General features: G+C 50.6%; 2 protein-coding genes across 2 annotated transcripts in view; both read right to left on the bottom strand.

Annotated features, from left to right (window-relative positions):
• LOC146007435 (uncharacterized) overlaps nucleotides 1–7,615 on the bottom strand; it is a 33,367-nt gene extending 25,752 nt beyond the window's left edge. Inside the window, exon 1 of the mRNA XM_083145785.1 lies at nucleotides 7,196–7,615. Within this exon, the coding sequence (XP_083001911.1) occupies nucleotides 7,196–7,615 (420 nt within the window). The remainder of the gene's footprint in view (nucleotides 1–7,195) is intronic.
• The window catches only part of LOC146007433 (uncharacterized), a 302,630-nt gene that overhangs the window by 117,569 nt on the left and 169,806 nt on the right, over nucleotides 1–15,255 (bottom strand). The gene's annotated exons all lie outside the window — the stretch shown is intronic.

The following is a 15,255-nucleotide window of genomic DNA, read 5'->3' as shown; positions in this document are numbered from 1 at the left end:
TAAGACGCTGTAACGGAATCTGCTGCGCTATATAAGACGCTGTAACGGAATCTGCTGCGCTATATAAGACGCTGTAACGGAATCTGCTGCGCTATATAAGACGCTGTAGCGGAATCTTCTGCGCTATATAAGACACTGTAACGGAATCTGCTGCGCTATATAAGACACTGTAACGGAATCTGCTGCACTATATAAGACGCTGTAGCGGAATCTCCTGCACTATATAAGACACTGTAACGGAATCTGCTGCGCTATATAAGACGATGTAACGGAATCTCCTGCGCTATATAAGACACTGTAAATAAACAAATAATTAATGAACTTGCCTGCATTGTGAACAATGTGTAATACTGTTTGCCCGACTGTGACCCGGGTGCCGGACACGGTCCCGACAGTGGGGATCCCAACAGACATTTACCCAACGTCAGGATCCCGACTGTCAAAACGCCGACAGACAGGTGCCCGATGGCCACCCGCTATTTTCCCTCGTGGGGGTCCACGACCCCCATAGAGGGAGAATAGAATAGGTGGCGAGCCCACAAGGGGCTTTGTTGCACTCCCCATGCTGTCTGAGTCCTGGTAGTCGGGATAATGACTGTTGGGATCCCGACTGTCAGAACCCTATACCACACCCTGTGACCCTGTTATCAACATTTGGCTTTTCTGTGTGCCTTCCTGCCATAAAAACCAACCTAATTCGGGTGGGGAGCAGGCACTGCTCTTTATTGGTATCAATCTAGCAACAAGGGTGGGGGCTGCCCCTGGGGCTTGTGGAACCCCCTCTCCCAGCATAGCTGCTGTTTGGGACATTCTAAAAAGGGGCAAAATGCAATACTTTTTAAGTTTTGTTCCAGGGAAATTTCAACGCGCATCTGCTCGTACTGTATATACAGTGTACGCATGTCCAGTGTAAGCATGTCCAGTGTATATACTAACCATTGTATATACAGTGTACGCATGTCCAGTGTAAGCCTGTCTTTACCTTAAGCCCACATGCCACTAACCATTGTATATACCGTGTAAGCCTGTCCAGTGTAAGCCTGTCTTTACCTTATCCCACATGCCGCTGACCATTGTATATACCGTGTAAGCCTGTCCAGTGTAAGCCTGTCTTTACCTTATCCCACATGCCGCTAACCATTGTATATACCGTGTACGCCTGTCCAGTGTAAGCATGTCTTTACCTTAAGCCCACATGCCGCTAACCATTGTATATACCGTGTAAGCCTGTCCAGTGTAAGCCTGTCTTTACCTTAAGCCCACATGCCGCTAACCATTGTATATACAGTGTACGCCTGTCCAGTGTAAGCATGTCTTTACCTTAAGCCCACATGCCGCTAACCATTGTATATACCGTGTAAGCCTGTCCAGTGTAAGCCTGTCTTTACCTTAAGCCCACATGCCGCTAACCATTGTATATACCGTGTACGCCTGTCCAGTGTAAGCCTGTCTTTACCTTATCCCACATGCCGCTAACCATTGTATATACAGTGTAAGCCTGTCCAGTGTAAGCCTGTCTTTACCTTAAGCCCACATGCCGCTAACCATTGTATATACCGTGTAAGCCTGTCCAGAGTAAGCCTGTCTTTACCTTATCCCACATGCCGCTGACCATTGTATATACCGTGTAAGCCTGTCCAGTGTAAGCCTGTCTTTACCTTAAGCCCACATGCCGCTAACCATTGTATATACAGTGTACGCCTGTCCAGTGTAAGCATGTCTTTACCTTATCCCACATGCCGCTAACCATTGTATATACAGTGTACGCATGTCCAGTGTAAGCCTGTCTTTACCTTATCCCACATGCCGCTAACCATTGTATATACAGTGTACGCATGTCCAGTGTAAGCCTGTCTTTACCTTATCCCACATGCCGCTGACCATTGTATATACCGTGTAAGCCTGTCCAGTGTAAGCCTGTCTTTACCTTATCCCACATGCCGCTAACCATTGTATATACCGTGTAAGCCTGTCCAGTGTAAGCCTGTCTTTACCTTAAGCCCACATGCCACTAACCATTGTATATACCGTGTAAGCCTGTCCAGTGTAAGCCTGTCTTTACCTTAAGCCCACATGCCACTAACCATTGTATATACCGTGTAAGCCTGTCCAGTGTAAGCCTGTCTTTACCTTAAGCCCACATGCCACTAACCATTGTATATACCGTGTAAGCCTGTCCAGTGTAAGCCTGTCTTTACCTTATCCCACATGCCGCTAACCATTGTATATACCGTGTAAGCCTGTCCAGTGTAAGCCTGTCTTTACCTTAAGCCCACATGCCGCTGACCATTGTATATACCGTGTACGCATGTCCAGTGTAAGCCTGTCCAGTGTAAGCATGTCTTTACCTTAAGCCCACATGCCGCTAACCATTGTATATACAGTGTAAGCATGTCCAGTGTAAGCATGTCTTTACCTTAAGCCCACATGCCGCTGACCATTGTATATACCGTGTAAGCCTGTCCAGTGTAAGCCTGTCTTTACCTTAAGCCCACATGCCACTAACCATTGTATATACCGTGTAAGCCTGTCCAGTGTAAGCATGTCTTTACCTTATCCCACATGCCGCTGACCATTGTATATACCGTGTACGCCTGTCCAGTGTAAGCCTGTCTTTACCTTATCCCACATGCCGCTAGCCATTGTATATACCGTGTAATCCTATCCAGTGTAAGCCTGTCTTTACCTTAAGCCCACATGCCGCTGACCATTGTATATACCGTGTATGCATGTCCAGTGTAAGCCTGTCTTTACCTTAAGCCCACATGCCGCTAACCATTGTATATACCGTGTAAGCCTATCCAGTGTAAGCCTGTCTTTACCTTAAGCCCACATGCCGCTGACCATTGTATATACCGTGTACGCATGTCCAGTGTAAGCCTGTCTTTACCTTAAGCCCACATGCCGCTAACCATTGTATATACCGTGTAAGCCTGTCCAGTGTAAGCCTGTCTTTACCTTAAGCCCACATGCCGCTAACCATTGTATATACAGTGTAAGCCTGTCCAGAGTAAGCCTGTCTTTACCTTATCCCACATGCCGCTAACCATTGTATATACAGTGTAAGCATGTCCAGAGTAAGCCTGTCTTTACCTTAAGCCCACATGCCGCTAACCATTGTATATACCGTGTAAGCCTGTCCAGAGTAAGCCTGTCTTTACCTTAAGCCCACATGCCGCTGACCATTGTATATACCGTGTAAGCATGTCCAGAGTAAGCCTGTCTTTACCTTATCCCACATGCCGCTAACCATTGTATATACCGTGTAAGCCTGTCCAGTGTAAGCCTGTCTTTACCTTAAGCCCACATGCCGCTGACCATTGTATATACCGTGTAAGCATGTCCAGAGTAAGCCTGTCTTTACCTTAAGCCCACATGCCGCTAACCATTGTATATACAGTGTAAGCATGTCCAGTGTAAGCCTGTCTTTACCTTATCCCACATGCCGCTAACCATTGTATATACAGTGTACGCCTGTCCAGTGTAAGCCTGTCTTTACCTTAAGCCCACATGCCGCTAACCATTGTATATACCGTGTAAGCATGTCCAGTGTAAGCCTGTCTTTACCTTAAGCCCACATGCCGCTAACCATTGTATATACCGTGTAAGCATGTCCAGTGTAAGCCTGTCTTTACCTTAAGCCCACATGCCGCTAACCATTGTATATACCGTGTATGCATGTCCAGAGTAAGCCTGTCTTTACCTTAAGCCCACATGCCGCTAACCATTGTATATACCGTGTACGCATGTCCAGTGTAAGCCTGTCTTTACCTTAAGCCCACATGCCGCTGACCATTGTATATACAGTGTACGCATGTCCAGTGTAAGCCCGTCTTTACCTTAAGCCCACATGCCGCTAACCATTGTATATACCGTGTAAGCCTGTCCAGTGTAAGCCTGTCTTTACCTTAAGCCCACATGCCGCTGACCATTGTATATACAGTGTAAGCCTGTCCAGTGTAAGCCTGTCTTTACCTTAAGCCCACATGCCGCTAACCATTGTATATACCGTGTAAGCCTGTCCAGAGTAAGCCTGTCTTTACCTTAAGCCCACATGCCGCTGACCATTGTATATACCGTGTACGCATGTCCAGTGTAAGCCTGTCCAGTGTAAGCATGTCTTTACCTTAAGCCCACATGCCGCTAACCATTGTATATACCGTGTAAGCCTGTCCAGTGTAAGCCTGTCTTTACCTTAAGCCCACATGCCGCTAACCATTGTATATACAGTGTACGCCTGTCCAGTGTAAGCCTGTCTTTACCTTAAGCCCACATGCCGCTAACCATTGTATATACAGTGTACGCCTGTCCAGTGTAAGCCTGTCTTTACCTTAAGCCCACATGCCGCTAACCATTGTATATACCGTGTAAGCCTGTCCAGTGTAAGCCTGTCTTTACCTTATCCCACATGCCGCTAACCATTGTATATACAGTGTACGCATGTCCAGTGTAAGCCTGTCTTTACCTTAAGCCCACATGCCGCTAACCATTGTATATACCGTGTATGCATGTCCAGAGTAAGCCTGTCTTTACCTTAAGCCCACATGCCGCTAACCATTGTATATACCGTGTACGCATGTCCAGTGTAAGCCTGTCTTTACCTTAAGCCCACATGCCGCTGACCATTGTATATACAGTGTACGCATGTCCAGTGTAAGCCTGTCTTTACCTTAAGCCCACATGCCGCTAACCATTGTATATACCGTGTACGCATGTCCAGTGTAAGCCTGTCTTTACCTTAAGCCCACATGCCGCTAACCATTGTATATACCGTGTAAGCCTGTCCAGTGTAAGCCTGTCTTTACCTTAAGCCCACATGCCGCTGACCATTGTATATACAGTGTAAGCCTGTCCAGTGTAAGCCTGTCTTTACCCTAAGCCCACATGCCGCTAACCATTGTATATACCGTGTAAGCCTGTCCAGAGTAAGCCTGTCTTTACCTTATCCCACATGCCGCTAACCATTGTATATACCGTGTAAGCATGTCCAGTGTAAGCCTGTCTTTACCTTAAGCCCACATGCCGCTGATCATTGTATATACCGTGTACGCATGTCCAGTGTAAGCATGTCCAGTGTAAGCCTGTCTTTACCTTAAGCCCACATGCCGCTAACCATTGTATATACCGTGTAAGCCTGTCCAGTGTAAGCCTGTCTTTACCTTAAGCCCACATGCCACTAACCATTGTATATACAGTGTACGCATGTCCAGTGTAAGCCTGTCTTTACCTTAAGCCCACATGCCGCTAACCATTGTATATACCGTGTACGCATGTCCAGTGTAAGCCTGTCTTTACCTTATCCCACATGCCGCTAACCATTGTATATACCGTGTAAGCATGTCCAGTGTAAGCCTGTCTTTACCTTAAGCCCACATGTCGCTAACCATTGTATATACCGTGTAAGCATGTCCAGTGTAAGCCTGTCTTTACCTTAAGCCCACATGCCGCTAACCATTGTATATACCGTGTACGCATGTCCAGTGTAAGCCTGTCTTTACCTTATCCCACATGCCGCTAACCATTGTATATACCGTGTAAGCCTGTCCAGTGTAAGCCTGTCTTTACCTTATCCCACATGCCGCTAACCATTGTATATACCGTGTAAGCCTGTCCAGTGTAAGCCTGTCTTTACCTTAAGCCCACATGCCACTAACCATTGTATATACAGTGTACGCATGTCCAGTGTAAGCCTTTCTTTACCTTAAGCCCACATGTCGCTAACCATTGTATATACCGTGTAAGCATGTCCAGTGTAAGCCTGTCTTTACCTTAAGCCCACATGCCGCTAACCATTGTATATACCGTGTACGCATGTCCAGTGTAAGCCTGTCTTTACCTTATCCCACATGCCACTAACCATTGTATATACCGTGTAAGCCTGTCCAGAGTAAGCATGTCTTTACCCTAAGCCCACATGCCGCTAACCATTGTATATACCGTGTAAGCCTGTCCAGTGTAAGCATGTCTTTACCTTATCCCACATGCCGCTAACCATTGTATATACAGTGTAAGCCTGTCCAGTGTAAGCCTGTCTTTACCTTAAGCCCACATGCCGCTGACCATTGTATATACCGTGTAAGCCTGTCCAGTGTAAGCCTGTCTTTACCTTATCCCACATGCCGCTAACCATTGTATATACCGTGTAAGCCTGTCCAGTGTAAGCCTGTCTTTACCTTAAGCCCACATGCCGCTGACCATTGTATATACCGTGTAAGCCTGTCCAGTGTAAGCCTGTCTTTACCTTATCCCACATGCCGCTAACCATTGTATATACAGTGTACGCATGTCCAGTGTAAGCCTGTCTTTACCTTAAACCAACATTTCACCAACAGTCATATATACATTCTCCCTAATCCCAACCCCTTCCAGGTTCGAGCTGCCCACGCTGGGCCAGACGGGCTTCCTTATGGGGATCCTAAAACCCTCCAGAAAGCCCCCCTGTAACAGCTTGCTAGGGTATCTGGATGGCCACCCCCAGATCCCCCCTAGCCTCCCTGGGCTAGGTGCTTTTATCAGTGACTGTCGCTCCGGGTGCCTTGTCCCCGTGCTGACCATTCCGCTTAGAGCAATCCTTTGCTGGGCGATTCCCGCTGCAGGTTGTACATGGCGTGGTTACACTTACAGGACTGCCTGGTGCACCCTGCATCATTAAATGAGTAACATTTAAGCTTGTCCTGCTATTGCTGCGCGGCAATGCCCCTGTGCCTGCCGCTAGGCTCTGGCTGCTACCTTCAGCAAAGTCAGACACAGAAACATATTTCACATTGCTACCCTGCAATACTGCATCAATACCTGCATGTACATTACACACATTGCTTATCTCACCGATACCGCGCCTTTCCCATCCGATGCTTCCTATTGCTGGTCGCGGCATGGGCCGATGTGTCCCCAATTGCTCCCTGGCAAGCTCCCCCCAACCCCCCTCTGGCTTGTGTTAAAAGTGCCTGTATCTGCTCCTCATTGGCAAGTCTCTCTGGCCCCTGCGCTCCTGGGGTATCAATCCTCTGTGCCCGCTGCCCGTTAGAAGGGGTAGTGGGACTGCAGTACTCCCTCCGGGGTGGGGAAGCAAAACGAGGGGAGTGTGCGAAATAACCCCGGCTTTCGCTCCCCGCCGCTGGCTCCCTGTACTCCTCCCGGCTTCCCCTATGACAGCGCAGGGCTGTTGTAGTTCTGGGTTTCCATAAGGAAGACCCACTTCCCCCGCACCTCTGGTGAACCTGCTCAGCTCTCCCTGCTGCCTCCCCTCTCCCCCCTCTGTCCTGGCATGTATCCATGAACCGCTGGTGCTCTGGCCCTCCTCCCCTGACTCGTGCCCGTCTGATTCTGTGGCCTCCGGCATCACCTCCCCCCTCAAGCGCTTGCTCTCACCCTGTAGCGATGCCTCTTCTGGCCTGGCAGGAATTCTCCTTCTGTGTCCCCGTGCTGCTGCTTCTGCTGCTGCTGGCCGGATGCTTGAGCGACCTTGCTGAACAGACTTGATCTGCACTTCCTTCCTCCGGCCACCAGATGGCGCCTGCGAGCTGCTCCTCTCTGGTCGATTTGCTGGCTTTTTTCCTGCCTGCATGCTGCTGCTTGTGGTGGCCTGTACTGTTACCATTGCCTGATCGACCTCCATGCCCTCTGACGTTGGCTGCTTGTGTACGGACCTGCCGGGGGTGTCTGTGTGCCCAGCTGCTGGAAGCCTCCTCTCCCTTGGGAACAATCTGCTGTAGCTGCTACTGGCCTCTCCTCTGATCTGCGGTATGTGAGGAATGTGAGGTATGGTGCTGGCGCTGCTGCGGCTCTGTCTCTGTCCTAGCTGGGGGATGAGTGAGCTCAGCCCCCCTGCTCTCTGCTTTTAACCCTGCTACTGCTCCCGTCCCCCTCAATTAGCCCTGTCTCTTCTCACTGGCCCTCTTCCTGGCTAGGTGACAAGAAGGGGACCAGCCACCCTGGTGCCCCACCCCCTTATCCTGCTCCGGGGGCCATTTTGGCTCCCTAAAGGAGCCCGCAGAATCCCTATTACAGGTTACACCTGTGTGTGGGGGAGGTAGGGCCTGGCTCTCGATCATCGATGGTATGATGTCCGGTGCCAGAGACTTGTACCATCGATGGTGGTGAACTGTTTGAATTTCCACCAGGGAAATGTTGCTGCAGGGGCCCACTAGAGGGGTGTGGCCAACCACTGGTAGGTGTGGTCATCCATGTGAGGGGCGTAACCACAAAGTTGCATATTATGTGTTCTCCAATTTAAGTACCATACATACATGCCTGCCCTGCCACTCCCAATCATACATGCGTGCACTGCCGCTCCCATTCATACATGCGTGCCCTGCCGCTCCCATTCATACATACAAGCACTGCCGCTCCCATTCATACATACATGCACTGCCGCTCCCATTCATACATACATGCACTGCCGCTCCCAATCATACATGCGTGCCCTGCCGCTCCCATTCATACATGCATGCACTGCCGCTCCCGTTCATACATGCCTGCACTGCCACTCCCAATCATACATGCGTGCCCTGCCGCTCCCGTTCATACATACATGCACTGCCGCTCCCAATCATACATGCGTGCCCTGCCGCTTCCATTCATACATGCATGCACTGCCGCTCCCGTTCATACATGCCTGCACTGCCACTCCCAATCATACATGCGTGCCCTGCCGCTCCCGTTCATACATGCCTGCACTGCCGCTCCCGTTCGTACATACATGCACTGCCGCTCCCATTCATACATACATATACTGCCACTCCCATTTCATACATGTCTGCCCTGCCACTCCCATTCATACATGCGTGCCCTGCCGCTCCCGTTCGTACATGCATGCACTGCCACTCCCATTCATACATGCATATACTGCCACTCCCATTCATACATGCGTGCCCTGCCGCTCCCGTTCGTACATACATGCCCTGCCGCTCCCATTCATACATGCGTGCCCTGCCGCTCCTGTTCGTACATACATGCCCTGCCGCTCCCATTCATACATGCGTGCCCTGCCGCTCCCGTTCGTACATACATGCACTGCCGCTCCCATTCATACATGCGTGCCCTGCCGCTCCCGTTCGTACATGCATGCACTGCCGCTCCCATTCATACATGCATATACTGCCGCTCCCATTCATACATGCATGCACTGCCGCTCCCGTTCGTACATACATGCCCTGCCGCTCCCATTCATACATGCGTGCCCTGCCGCTCCCGTTCGTACATACATGCACTGCCGCTCCCATTCATACATACATATACTGCCACTCCCATTTCATACATGTCTGCCCTGCCACTCCCATTCATACATGCGTGCCCTGCCGCTCCCGTTCGTACATACATATACTGCCGCTCCCATTCATACATGCGTGCCCTGCCGCTCCCGTTCGTACATGCATGCACTGCCGCTCCCGTTCGTACATGCGTGCCCTGCCGCTCCCGTTCGTACATGCATGCCCTGCCGCTCCCATTCATACATGTGTGCCCTGCCGCTCCCATTCATACATACATACACTGCCGCTCCCATTCATACATGCATATACTGCCGCTCCCATTCATACATACATATACTGCCGCTCCCATTCATACATGCATGCACTGCCGCTCCCGTTCGTACATGCATGCCCTGCCGCTCCCGTTCGTACATGCCACACTGCTTCCTTACATATATACATTCCACCCCACTCCTGAGACCAGGCACACTGAAGGCCACTAGCCAGCTCACCCGATGGCTCCCTCTTCTGTTGCCGGATCATGGAGCTGTTGGTGTGCATGTGCAGCTTGCTGTCGGGGAGGGGGCACTGGTAGGTGATAAATGCTCCATGTTGGTACCGCCAGCTCAGTGCTGTCCTGCTGCAGCAGCTGGTGGGAAGTGAGAGCATGGTGCAGGGGCTGGCTTGCTGGGCCCCACAGCCAGTGCACCCTCTGCACCATCTATAGTTACACCACTGGTGACAAGGGGGGGAATTTACTAAGAATACGAATACAAAAAATCGTATTCGTATTCTTAATACGAATCAATACGACTGCATACGACTGTTTCAGCCATATGCAAAGTCGTGTTCCGGAGGGAATTTACAAAGCAGTCATATACGACTGCCTTGTAACCCTCCGATGGTGTAATGATTCGTATTAGCGGCCATATATACGTCCACTAATACAAATTCGTACAGGCAGCCTGCACGGATCAGTCAGATCCTTGCAGGCTGCAATATTTTAAAAAAAATATATGGTTAAATAAATAAATAAAATTTTCCTTCGAAAATACAATTTTTTTTTGCCGTATACGTGTTTTTGGCATTTACTATGCCAAAAATACGAATTTTCGTATTGATGGGACATTCGTATTTGTATTTACAAATACGAATGATTACACCATCGATAGAATACGACAGAAATCACCATTCAAAAAAATGGTGGTTCCTGATTTACTAAGCAGCCGTATTGAAAATTAGCGTAAAACCAAATACGGTGGGAAAATACACTTTATTTCCCAGTCGTATTTGGCTTTAGCCTGCACGGATCAGTCAGATCCGTGCAGGCTTCAGTGTTAAAAAAATAGAAAAATAAATTAAAAAAACGGCGTGGGGTCCCCCCCACAGCCGTAACCAGCACCAGGCTGACAGAGCCGGGGCCGGTAATAAAAAATCAGGAAACCCGGCAAATAGGGGTTCCCAGACTTTTTTAAAACCAGCCCCAGGCTCCAGGTCCGGGGCTGGTTCCCAAAACACCGGGGACAAAATGAGTAAGGGTCCCCCGTATTTTAAGAACCAGCCCCAGGCCAAACCAGCCAGCAGGGTAATGCCACAGCCGAGGGGAGACTTTTTATTCAAGTGCTCCCGGCCAAAGCATTCACCCTACTGACCAGTCAGCCTGGCCAGGGGCCCTGGGGTAGTGGAGACCCCCCAATTAAGGGGTCCCCTCCCTCCAGGACTTACCTGACCAGGCTGAAGCCTGGTGCTGTCCCCGGTGACCCTGGAGCGGTGGTCACCGGGCTGATTCAGTGTAAAAAAAATAGATTAAACTTGTAAGAGACGTATAAATACCCCGGAATGTAACGTGCGCGCTCTCCGTACAGGATGATAGGTCTCTGTGTATGAACCGCATCAGGATGGCGCCAAGCCGCTAATACAGGACCCCCCGCACTTCCTAATCCCACCGCAGTGCCCACACCTGGTGCCAGGCTGCTATAGGTCACGACCCCTGCTATCACTATGTATGTGTGTATTATGTATGTAGTTTGTATATAATAACTTGTTTACACTTATGTCCTGTAATTTGTGGTAATTATTGGTACATACGTTATTAATCCTAATGGGGGTAACTGTGGTATTATTACATCCTCACTGGACGCTAGCGCCGGCCATAGTCCCTCTACCCTACTACAGAATGCAGCGTGGGGGGGTTGTGTTCCCGGTATTAGGGGACTTTGTGCTGCTTATTGTCACTTTATGCACATTGTGCTACGGCTCCGTTCTTTTGCTTCCGTTTACATGTGTGTTTATTCTCCCCTATTGGCAGAGGGATTACGCTGCGAGACGCCATCATGGAAGCAGTAATATACAAGGTCAGAGGTCACATGTGACATCACTCTTATCTCTATTACTGAGAACCGAGGGGTCTGGGAGCGTCACAGTGACATCACTCTTATCTCTATTACTGACACAGGGACCTGACCGGGGAGGTGAGGGGGTCTGGGAGCGTCACAGTGACATCACTATTATCTCTAATACTGACACAGGGACCTGACTGAGGGGGTGAGGGGGTCTGGGAGCGTCACAGTGACATCACTCTTATCTCTATTACTGACACAGGGACCTGAGTGGGGGGGGGGAAGGGGGGTGAGGGGGTCTGGGAGCATCACAGTGACATCACTCTGATCTCTATTACTAATACAGGAACCTAGGTTGCCCATAGCAATATCCCTTGTGAACACCCATCTTAGTACATTTCCCCCCAGACTGTACAGCGTCCACCTGCATCACTAATGTGTTACTGACATTAGTTTGTTTTCATCATCCAAATTAGCACCAGGGATAATAGAATATTCCCCTTACAGATGAGTAAAGGGAAGGCTGTATGATGAGGAGGGATAGGAGGCACCGGGGAGACAAGGATAACACTACGGGACATGTTAGCAGGGGCAAGCAGAGGACCCACGAGACATCCCAGATGGCTGAATGAAAGGCTCACTGGTACCTGGACCGATGTTGGGAGGTCACGCACTAGATCTAGGTCACGCTACACGTCGTCCACTCCACCCGACATCACATATCAGAGAGTCAGGATCCCTGGGGTCTGTTGGTGGTGGATGATGGAAGGTCCGGTAGTAAAACCGCCACTGGTCCCCATACAAGGAATCTCCCTGACGGATATATGGTGGTCATGTAGGTCCTCCACGCCGATGGCCGTACTCCGGGGGAATATAATCCCCGAGGTGACAGCGCTCCCCGGGGCAGGTGTCTACCACAGGGGAACACAGGCATGTGATCCCCAGTGCTGTAGCTGGGATAGGACCGAGGGTGGCAGCAGGTAGGACCTAGGCCTAAGTAATAACCAGACACAGGGAAATACCATCTCTTCCCCAATCTGCAAACCAATGTCCCCTTTACTAAAGCCTGTACATAGTAATTATATGTAACATAGACCCGTGTTATGTGCACAGATCATACATGACATTGCACATGTATCACATAGATAGAGATTAGGTCCCATCACACACCAGTGACTTCCTGCTGTACAGCGGCTGTGTGCGTCTTACTGATAGACTTCTGTGTATTCTGCATTACTGACCATTACTCCTGTATCTCATTGTATTGTGGGGTAATAGGAGGAAGCTCTGACTAATATTAAAGAGGAGAACCTAGAAGGAGAAGAGGAGACGTATGTGAGGGGAGATCAGCCGTGTAAGGAGGAGGAGATCCCTACAGGTATCAGCACAGGTGAGTAATATAAGGGGAGTGGTATAGTACCAGCCAATCAGCTCCTAGCTGCCATGTTATGGGCTGTGTTCAAAAATTAGAGGAGCTGATTGGTTGCTCTCCAAGGCTTATGTGGGGCACACACCACGACGACCCGCTAACTATGCACATTGTGAGCGGGTCATCAGTGTTTCTTCAGACCCGCTCACAATGATGCGGGGGGGCACGGCCCACTCACGATGTGCACCGTGAGCGGGTCCGATCCGATGGCGACCCGCACCCGGCTGTATGGTCGTTATTCAGATCCTACCTGCTGCAGGTAGGATCTGAATAACGACCGACCCTCGGGACCGCGAATCGGTATCGGTCCACACCAGGACAGAAAAGGGCCCAATCACCACACAATCTACATCCAATTGGTCGGAATTGGATCTAGATTGATGGGATCGGGCCCTAGTCGTCCTTATGTGTACCAGGCATTAGTACATCTGTAGTGTTCCCTCTAGGAATTTTTTGGGGCAGGGCGCCGCTGCACAGGGGCAGCGCAATGGGGGCGGACCAGGCCCGCTGACGTCATCGTTGACCCTGAGCTTCCGGGTAAGCCAAGTGCCGCCAAGATTGTGGTGCCTGGAGCTTCCCCGGGCACACCAGCAAGTCAGGCAGCAGTCTCTTTTAGCGGGGAGCTGCTGGAGGGGCAGGGCGCATTTTGCCCTTTAGAAATTGGGCAGGGCGCAGCCTAGCGGGAACACTACATCTGCCCCTACATATACAAAGAGCTGCATATGTTCAGTCACTGCATCAATCTCTTATCCCGCCCCTCCTCTGTCACTGCCCTAATCTCTTATCCCGCCCCCTCCTCTGTCACTGCCCTAATCTCCTATCCCGCCCCTCCTCTGTCACTGCCCTAATCTCCTATCCCGCACCAGTCCTCTGTCACTGCCCTAATCTCCTATCCCGCCCCTCCTTTGTCACTGCCCTCATCTCTTATCCCGCCCCCCCTCTGTCACTGACCTAATCTCTTATCCCACCCCCTCCTCTGTCACTGCTCTAATCTCTAATCCCGCCCCTTCCTCTGTCACTGCGCTAATCTCTTATCCCGCCCCCCTCCTCTGGCACTGCCCTAATCTCTTATCCCGCACCAGTCCTCTGTCACTGCCCTAATCTCCTATCCCGCCCCTCCTTTGTCACTGCTCTAATCTCTTATCCCGCCCCCCTCCTCTGTCACTGCCCTAATCTCCTATCCCGCCCCTCCTCTGTCACTGCCCTAATCTCCTATCCCGCCCCTCCTCTGTCACTGCCCTAATCTCCAATCCCGCCCCCTCCTCTGTCACTGCCTTAATCTCTTATCCCGCCCCCTCCTCTGTCACTGGCCTAATCTCTTATCCCGCCCCCTCCTCTGTCACTGCCCTAATCTCCTATCCCGCCCCTCCTCTGTCACTGCCCTCATCTCTTATCCCGCCCCCTCCTCTGTCACTGCCCTAATCTCCTATCCCGCCCCTCCTCTGTCACTGCTCTAATCTCTTATCCCGCCCCCTCCTGTCACTGCGCTAATCTCTTTTCTCTTTCAATGGTCCTGGTGACACAGCTTCACATTGGGATGTAGGAGGGTCCGCAGGAGCCAGGCACCTATACCAAAGCTTTTGAGAGGTAGGCTCCTCCCACTGCATCCCAGAATCCTCAGTTTCGTTTAGGTGCCCACTGGAGTGGGTGCTATACTGAAGAGGGTGCTGCACAGCCGAAGATTAGAGATAGATAGGTGTTTTTTATTTTATTAAATTTACACTTATTAGGTAGGATACAGTGTGAGGATTCTCACAGAATCCTCACACTGCCAGCGCAGCAGGTACTGACAGAACCGTGTCCTGTCAGAGTTCCTGCGCACAGAGCGGACGCTGTCTGGTCTCTCTGTGCGGCGCTGACAACTTCTTTTAAGAAGTTTCCTGGGCTCCGGAGCATTCCTGAACCGACTTCACGCAGGTGGGGATCATGGGGGACGGGCGCTCCGTGATGGCGGCGGCCATTTTATGCGGAGCTTGCAAGCTCCTTATTGAAAAGGACAGCAGCTTGTCACAGGAAGATTCCAAGTGGTCCCCAGGCGAAGGGGAGACACTAGGAATAGGAAATCCAACAGTGGGAGCGGCTGACTGGGGGTAGTTGGCGCCAAAACGCTACAGACCCTGCAGCAGCAGGGACAGTTGGTCTCTTCCCTCACTCTGCTTGGTGCCGTTTTGGGAGATGCTGCTGTGGCTGAAACGCTGTTTCTTGCTGAGTGACTGGATTTACTGGGCATCGCTACCCTCTTCTTCTGGAGAATTCCGGAGCTTCAGACAGATAAGTGCTGTTATACATTGACTCTGTA

This window comes from Crinia signifera, chromosome 6, assembly GCF_055691185.1.
Source record: "Crinia signifera chromosome 6, ASM5569118v1, whole genome shotgun sequence".
NCBI classification, from domain to species: domain Eukaryota; kingdom Metazoa; phylum Chordata; class Amphibia; order Anura; family Myobatrachidae; genus Crinia; species Crinia signifera.
This window is presented reverse-complemented; position numbering and strand designations above follow the sequence as displayed.